This window comes from Oncorhynchus keta, unplaced genomic scaffold (assembly GCF_023373465.1).
Source record: "Oncorhynchus keta strain PuntledgeMale-10-30-2019 unplaced genomic scaffold, Oket_V2 Un_contig_21306_pilon_pilon, whole genome shotgun sequence".
NCBI classification, from domain to species: domain Eukaryota; kingdom Metazoa; phylum Chordata; class Actinopteri; order Salmoniformes; family Salmonidae; genus Oncorhynchus; species Oncorhynchus keta.
In genome coordinates, this window is record NW_026282398.1 from 23,307 (window position 1) to 32,500 (window position 9,194).

The following is a 9,194-nucleotide window of genomic DNA, read 5'->3' on the forward strand; positions in this document are numbered from 1 at the left end:
AGCTCAGGCAGGTAGTAGGCTCCGGTAGATCCTGGCTGGCTGGCGGATCTGGAAGATTCTGGTTGACTAGCAGATCTGGAAGAGACTGGTTGACTAGCAGATCTGGAAGAGACTGGTTGACTGGCAGATCTGGAAGAGACTGGTTGACCGGCAGATCTGGAAGAGACTGGTTGACCGGCAGATCTGGAAGAGACTGGTTGACTGGCAGATCTGGAAGAGACTGGTTGACTGGCAGATCTGGAAGAGACTGGTTGACTGGCAGATCTGGAAGAGACTGGTTGACTGGCAGATCTGGAAGAGACTAGTTGACTGGCAGATCTGGAAGAATCTGGTTGACTGGCAGATCTAGAAGATCATGGCTGACTGGCGGATCAAGCTGCTCTATGCAGACTGGCAGCTCCTTGCAGACTGGCAGCTCCTTGCAGACTGGCAGCTCTTTGCAGACTGGCAGCTCTGGCTGCTTCATGCAGACTGACAGCTCCTTGCAGACTGACAGCTCCTTGCAGACTGGCAGCTCTTTGCAGACTGACAGCTCTGACTGCTCCATGCAGGCTGACAGCACCATGCAGACTGGCAGCTCTTTGCAGACTGACAGCTCTGGTTGCGTCATGCAGACTGACAGCTCTGACTGCTCCATGCAGACTGACAGCTCTGACTGCTCCATGCAGACTGACAGCTCTGACTGCTCCATGCAGGCTGACAGCTCTGACTGCTCCATGCAGGCTGACAGCACCCTGCAGACTGGCAGCTCCTTGCAGACTGACAGCTCCTTGCAGACAGCAGCTCTGGCTGCTTCATGCAGACTGACAGCTCAGGCTGCTCCATGCAGACTGACAGCTCAGGCTGCTCCGAACAGGCAGAAGGCTCCGGCAGCGCTGTATAGGAGGAAGGCTCTGATAGCGCTGAACAGGCGGGAGACTCCGACAGCGCAGGAGGGAAGCAAGGCTCTGATAGCGCTGAACAGACAGGAGACTCCAGTAGCGCAGGAGGGAAGGAAGGCTCTGGCTGTGCTGAACAGGCGAGGAGCACTGACGGCCTGGTGCGTGGTGCTGGAACTGGTGCTACAGGATCGAGGACACGCACAGGAAGCCTGGTGCGGGGAGCTGCTACCGGAGGACTGGTGTGTGGAGGTGGCTCTGGATAGACCGGACCGTGCAGGCGCACTGGAGCTCTTGAGCACCGAGCCTGCCCAAGCTTACCTGGCTCGATGCCCACTCTAGCCCGGCCAATACGAAGGACTGGTATGAACCGCACCGGGCTATGCACCCGCACTGGAAACACCGTGCGCTCCATAGCATAACACGGTGTCTGCCCGGTCTCTCTCGCCCACCGGTAAGCACAGGGAGTTTGCGCAGGTCTCCTACCTGGCATAGCCATACTCCCATTAAGCCCCCCCCAATATTTTTTTTGGGCTGCTTTCCGGGCTTCCATCCTCGTCGCCGTGCTGCCTCCTCATACCAGCGCCTCTCCGCTTTAGCCGCCTCTAGTTCTTCCTTGGGACGGCGATATTCTCCCGGCTGCGCCCAGGGTCCTTTTCCGTCTGATATTATCTCCCAAGACCAGAAGTCCTTATATTGCTGCTCCTCACGATTAACAGGGAGAGTAGGCTCAGGTCTGACTCCTGACTCTGCTACTCTCTCCCTGAGCCCTCCTCCAATAAATATTTGGGGGTGACTTTCGGTTTTCGCTCTGCGCCGCCGTGTCTTTCTTTTCGACTCCATTCGCCTATAGCCCTCTTCGCACTGCTCCAGCGAATCCCAGGCGGGCTCTGGCACTCTCTCTGGGTCGGCCGCCCACCTGTCTATTTCTTCCCACGTCGTATACTCCATGCCTCTGCTGTCCATAACGTCTTCCCTTCGCTGCTGCCTGTTAACACGCTGCTCGGTCCGAGTGTGGTGGGTGATTCTGTAACGGCGTTCTTCGTTTGTCAAAAGAGAGTCGGACCGAAATGCAGCGTGGTGGTTACTCATGTCTTTAATGAAGGAAGAGCGATACATGAAATAACTATACAAATGCAAAACAACAAAACGGAACGTGAAACCTATTACAGCCTATCTGGTGAACACTACACAGAGACAGGAACAATCACCCACGAAATACAAAGCGAAACTCAGGCTACCTAAATACAGTTCCCAATCAGAGACAACGAGAATCACCTGACTCTGAATGAGAACCGCCTCAGGCAGCCAAGCATATACAACACCCCTAATCAGCCGCGATCCCAAATACTACAAACCCCAATACGAAAATACAATAACATAAACCCATGTCACACCCTGGCCTGACAAAATAATATAACGAAAACACAAAATACAATGACCAAGGCGTAACACTGACTGCCTGCATGCTTCCTGCCAGCTCATGACAAGATCAATTTTAGGATTTTAAGATTGGATATGTCTTCTACTCATCCACTGAAATAACCTGTTCTTGTATCACAGGTGTACAAACTTAAATAACACCTTTTCTCACAGGTATACAAACTGAAATAACACCTTTTATCACGGGTGTACAAACTGAAATAACACCTTTTCTCACGGGTATACAAACTGAAATAACACCTTTTATCACGGGTGTACAAACTGAAATAACACCTTTTATCACGGGTAGACAAACTGAAATAACACCTTTTATCACAGGTATACAAACTGAAATAACACCTTTTATCACGGGTGTACAAACTGAAATAACACCTTTTGTCACGGGTGTACAAACCTGAAATAACACCTTTTATCACGGATGTACAAACTGAAATAACACCTTGTATCACAGGTATACAAACTGAAATAACACCTTTTATCACGGGTATACAAACTGAAATAACACCTTGTATCACAGGTATACAAACTGAAATAACACCTTTTATCACAGGTAGACAAACTGAAATAACACCTTTTATCACGGGTGTACAAACTGAAATAACACCTTGTATCACAGGTATACAAACTGAAATAACACCTTGTATCACAGGTAGACAAACTGAAATAACACCTTTTATCACAGGTAGACAAACTGAAATAACACCTTTTATCACGGGTGTACAAACTGAAATAACACCTTGTATCACAGGTAGACAAACTGAAATAACACCTTTTATCACGGGTATACAAACTGAAATAACACCTTGTATCACAGGTAGACAAACTGAAATAACACCTTTTATCACAGGTAGACAAACTGAAATAACACCTTTTATCACAGGTAGACAAACTGAAATAACACCTTTTATCACAGGTATACAAACTGAAATAACACCTTGTATCACAGGTAGACAAACTGAAATAACACCTTTTATCACAGGTAGACAAACTGAAATAACACCTTTTATCACGGGTGTACAAACTGAAATAACACCTTGTATCACAGGTATACAAACTGAAATAACACCTTTTATCACAGGTAGACAAACTGAAATAACACCTTTTATCACGGGTATACAAACTGAAATAACACCTTGTATCACAGGTAGACAAACTGAAATAACACCTTTTATCACAGGTAGACAAACTGAAATAACACCTTTTATCACGGGTGTACAAACTGAAATAACACCTTTTATCACAGGTAGACAAACTGAAATAACACCTTGTATCACAGGTATACAAACTGAAATAACACCTTGTATCACAGGTATACAAACTGAAATAACACCTTGAATCACAGGTGTACAAACTGAAATAACACCTTTTCTCACGGGTATACAAACTGAAATAACACCTTGTATCACAGGTATACAAACTGAAATAACACCTTGAATCACAGGTATACAAACTGAAATAACACCTTTTCTCACGGGTGTACAAACTGAAATAACACCTTGAATCACAGGTATACAAACTGAAATAACACCTTTTCTCACGGGTGTACAAACTGAAATAACACCTTTTCTCACGGGTGTACAAACTGAAATAACACCTTTTATCACAGGTATACAAACTGAAATAACACCTTTTATCACGGGTGTACAAACTGAAATAACACCTTTTATCACGGGTGTACAAACTGAAATAACACCTTTTATCACGGGTGTACAAACTGAAATAACACCCTTTTATCACGGGTGTACAAACTGAAATAACACCCTTTTTACAGGTATACAAACTGCAGCCTAATAAAATACATGGAGAAACACAAAGTGAAACCAGACAGCAAAGCATTCCACTTGGTGAGTTAAAGTTAGTTTTGCCTTGAGATTGTTATAACATACTGTAGCATTGTTCAGGCTGACGTTGTATGAACGTTCACTGTGTTTTACTCATGATGTGTCTAACGTTGTGTTTAGCTCCAGAAGCTGCTGACCATGGACCCGATCCGCAGGATCACGTCTGAGCAGGCCATGCAGGACCCTTACTTCCTGGAGGAACCACTGCCCACCTCTGAGTGAGTCAGGACCCTAATAAAACATCTTAGTCAGGACCCTAATAAAACATCTCTAACTTGTTTATTACTACATAACACATTTATAACAACAACAAAAAAACACTTATTACTACATGTATTACCACATAACACATTTTTATACACGTAATACTACATGTATTACCACATAACACGTTTTTATACACGTAATACTACATGTATTACCACATAACAGGTATTACTACATGTATTACCACATAACACGTTTTTATACACGTAATACTACATGTATTACCACATAACAGGTATTACTACATGTATTACCACATAACACGTAATATTACATGTATTACCACATAACACGTATTACATTTGACATTTCTAGTCATTTAGCTGACACTTATCCAGAGCGACTTAAGTTCTTTCATCTTAAGATGGCTTCAGTAAAGTAGTTGCATGCAATGTCAGTGCTAGTAAGAAAAGACAAGTGCCGTTTTTGGGGGAGAATTTATTTAAAATACTCTTTGAAGCAGTGACGGTCAGGGCCGCTTCAGACGAGGGAGACGAGTTTTGTTTTCATGGGCATGCAGACCGGCCAACATGCACACATTTTGTGTTCTCTGTCCATGTACGCAGGTACGAGATCCGAGTTAAAAGTACGCAGAAATGAAAAAGGCCTGTTATTTTTGTATTTTTTTAAATACATGAAGAAGAAAAAAAGTATCCACTGCGTAAATCTAACATCCCGATTCTCGAGCTGCAACACACAGACATGTACGGAGTTTGTGTCAACGGACATGGAGATGAATACATCATTATTCAACGTAACTTCCTCGTGTTTGTCCCTCCTGTTTGTTGTGATGCTGAGTTTGCGGACTGTCAGCTGTACCTAAACACATGGACAAATCGCTTTTCGACTCTGAGTGTTGTGGAAAGGTAAACACATTGGTTGAAACTAACGTTAGCGAACATAAAATGGACATTCAGTGGGCTCTAATGTGCAAGCAGTTCACTCGCATTTGCTAGTGAAAGAAATGAAATACAAGTACGAAAAATAACTGTTCGCATTTGTGCGAGTGTGAAAAACATTTAATTCTGCGTCCCATTAGTTGTATTTTCCACGTAACATTACGAGGAGAACGCAACCTGATAGACTAACAGTAATTATGATCCACGTAACATTACGAGGAGATCGCAACCTGATAGACTAACAGTAATTATGATCCACGTAACATTACGAGGAGAACGCAACCTGATAGACTAACAGTAATTATGATCCACGTAACATTACGAGGAGAACGCAACCTGATAGACTAACAGTAATTATGATCCACGTAACATTACGAGGAGAACGCAACCTGATAGACTAACAGTAATTATGATCCACGTAACATTACGAGGAGAACGCAACCTGATAGACTAACAGTAATTATGATCCACGTAACATTACGAGGAGAACGCAACCTGATAGACTAACAGTAATTATGATCCACGTAACATTACGAGGAGAACGCAACCTGATAGACTAACAGTAATTATAATCCACGTCACAAAAAGCATTACAAAAGTGTAATCTCTTTGCGGTAGCCTACTGGACAGCTTTCAGATTCTCTTTGCGGTAGCCTACTGGACAGCCTTCAGATTCTCTTTGCGGTAGCCTACTGGACAGCTTTCAGATTCCCTTTGCGGTAGCCTACTGAACAGCCTTCAGATTCCCTTTGCGGTAGCCTACTGAACAGCTTTCAGATTCTCTTTGCGGTAGCCTACTGAACAGCTTTCAGATTCTCTTTGCGGTAGCCTACTGAACAGCCTTCAGATTCTCTTTGACAGCCTACGTTCAGATTCTCTTTGCGGTAGCCTACTGGACAGCGTTCAGTTTCCCTTTGCGGTAGCCTACTGGACAGCTTTCAGATTCTCTTTGTGGTAGCCTACTGGACAGCTTTCAGATTCTCTTTGCGGTAGCCTACTGGACAGCCTTCAGATTCTCTTTGCGGTAGCCTACTGGACAGCTTTCAGATTCTCTTTGCGGTAGCCTACTGGACAGCCTTCAGATTCTCTTTGCGGTAGCCTACTGGACAGCTTTCAGATTCCCTTTGCGGTAGCCTACTGAACAGCCTTCAGATTCCCTTTGCGGTAGCCTACTGAACAGCTTTCAGATTCTCTTTGCGGTAGCCTACTGGACAGCTTTCAGATTCTCTTTGCGGTAGCCTACTGAACAGCCTTCAGATTCTCTTTGCGGTAGCCTACTGGACAGCGTTCAGATTCTCTTTGCGGTAGCCTACTGGACAGCGTTCAGTTTCCCTTTGCGGTAGCCTACTGGACAGCTTTCAGATTCTCTTTGTGGTAGCCTACTGGACAGCTTTCAGATTCCCTTTGCGGTAGCCTATTGAACAGCGTTCAGATTCCCTTTGCGGTAGCCTACTGAACAGCGTTCAGTTTCCCTTTGCGGTAGCCTACTGGACAGCTTTCAGATTCTCTTTGCGGTAGCCTACTGGACAGCGTTCAGTTTCCCTTTGTGGTAGCCTACTGGACAGCGTTCAGTTTCCCTTTGCGGTAGCCTATTGAACAGCGTTCAGATTCCCTTTGCGGTAGCCTACTGGACAGCTTTCAGATTCCCTTTGCGGTAGCCTATTGAACAGCGTTCAGATTCCCTTTGTGGTAGCCTACTGGACAGCTTTCAGATTCCCTTTGCGGTAGCCTACTGGACAGCTTTCAGATTCTCTTTGCGGTAGCCTACTGGACAGCTTTCAGATTCCCTTTGCGGTAGCCTATTGAACAGCGTTCAGATTCCCTTTGAGGTAGCCTACTGAACAGCTTTCAGATTCCCTTTGCGGTAGCCTATTGAACAGCGTTCAGATTCCCTTTGTGGTAGCCTATTGAACAGCGTTCAGATTCCCTTTGTGGTAGCCTACTGAACAGCGTTCAGATTCCCTTTGTGGTAGCCTATTGAACAGCGTTCAGATTCCCTTTGTGGTAGCCTATTGAACAGCGTTCAGATTCCCTTTGTGGTAGCCTACTGGACAGCTTTCAGATTCCCTTTGTGGTAGCCTATTGAACAGCTTTCAGATTCCCTTTGCGGTAGCCTATTGAACAGCGTTCAGATTCCCTTTGTGGTAGCCTACTGGACAGCTTTCAGATTCCCTTTGTGGTAGCCTACTGGACAGCTTTCAGATTCCCTTTGCGGTAGCCTATTGAACAGCGTTCAGATTCCCTTTGTGGTAGCCTACTGGACAGCTTTCAGATTCCCTTTGCGGTAGCCTACTGGACAGCGTTCAGTTTCCCTTTGCGGTAGCCTACTGGACAGCTTTCAGATTCTTTTTGCGGTAGCCTACTGGACAGCTTTCAGATTCTCTTTGCGGTAGCCTACTGAACAGCGTTCAGATTCCCTTTGTGGTAGCCTACTGGACAGCTTTCAGATTCTCTTTGCGGTAGCCTACTGGACAGCGTTCAGATTCTCTTTGCGGTAGCCTACTGGACAGCGTTCAGTTTCCCTTTGCGGTAGTCTACTGAACAGCGTTCAGATTCCCTTTGCGGTAGCCTACTGAACAGCGTTCAGATTCCCTTTGCGGTAGCCTACTGAACAGCGTTCAGATTCCCTTTGCGGTAGCCTACTGAACAGCGTTCAGATTCCCTTTGCGGTAGTCTACTGAACAGCGTTCAGATTCCCTTTGCGGTAGTCTACTGAACAGCGTTCAGATTCCCTTTGCGGTAGCCTACTGAACAGCGTTCAGATTCCCTTTGCGGTAGCCTACTGAACAGCGTTCAGATTCCCTTTGCGGTAGTCTACTGAACAGCGTTCAGATTCCCTTTGCGGTAGCCTACTGAACAGCGTTCAGATTCCCTTTGCGGTAGTCTACTGAACAGCGTTCAGATTCTCTTTGCGGTAGCCTACTGAACAGCTTTCAGATTCTCTTTTGCGGTAGCCTACTGAACAGCGTTCAGATTCTCTTTGCGGTAGCCTACTGAACAGCGTTCAGATTCTCTTTGTGGTAGCCTACTTGAGCTTTGTGTAGCCAGTTTGCAGTCTGTGTCGATGTGATCATTTGTTTTTATGTTTTCAAAATGATTTTGCTTTTAGTGTTGATTAGGAACCGTGTCTAAAAAGCCAATACTTGTGTGCTGGCCCTAGTGATTGGCCCTGTTTGAGAGTGCTAATTCCACAAAAAAATATATTTATATTATATGTTCTGAATTTATCAGTATGAACCTTTTATTTATGTTGTAAATACCTTTTCAGAGGACTAAACTGAACCAGGTGTGATGCATAATGTTTGTCTAACCACATGAATCTCCAATTTGCCGTGCCGATCTGGTACAGTTGGTCAGGGTTGGCAGGTCTGATCATGGCCTTATTTCTATTACAGCATATTGGATGACTTTCATTCATATTCCATTCACCCAGTTTTCCCTATACTCATCATGAGATTGCTACAACCTAGTCTATGAATTAAAGTTTACAATGTCGGAGCAAACAGGTCGAGAGACAAATTTGAGGTGACAGACAGTGCCATTCAATACCGCCTTGCACACTCATGCCTGCATCTAGCTGATATAGGGTGTAATCATTAGTCCATTGAAAACAAGAGTTTCTATTGGACAGGTATGTTTATCCCGTTTTGTTCCGTTTGCTTCCGTTTAAGAAATGTTTTTCAACAGAATCGGCGGAATGAATACACCCTGATCATGCATAAACTCTCACGCTGTATTCCTTCCCTTTGCTTGTGAACTTTAATGCACAGCAAATCAGCTGTATGTGACCCGGCGAAAAAACCTTTCCAAGCCAAACCTCTACAGCCTACATCGTTGACACCATATTAGCTAAAGTAACGTCTTAG

At 44.9% G+C, this 9,194-nt stretch overlaps 1 protein-coding gene across 1 annotated transcript in view; it reads left to right on the plus strand.

Annotated features, from left to right (window-relative positions):
* The window catches only part of LOC118378445 (cyclin-dependent kinase 8-like), a 28,114-nt gene that overhangs the window by 14,348 nt on the left and 4,572 nt on the right, over positions 1-9,194 (plus strand). The window contains exons 9-11 of the mRNA XM_052504942.1: positions 2,442-2,474; positions 4,093-4,165; positions 4,283-4,380. Of these exons, the coding sequence (XP_052360902.1) occupies positions 2,442-2,474; positions 4,093-4,165; positions 4,283-4,380 (204 nt within the window). The remainder of the gene's footprint in view (positions 1-2,441; positions 2,475-4,092; positions 4,166-4,282; positions 4,381-9,194) is intronic.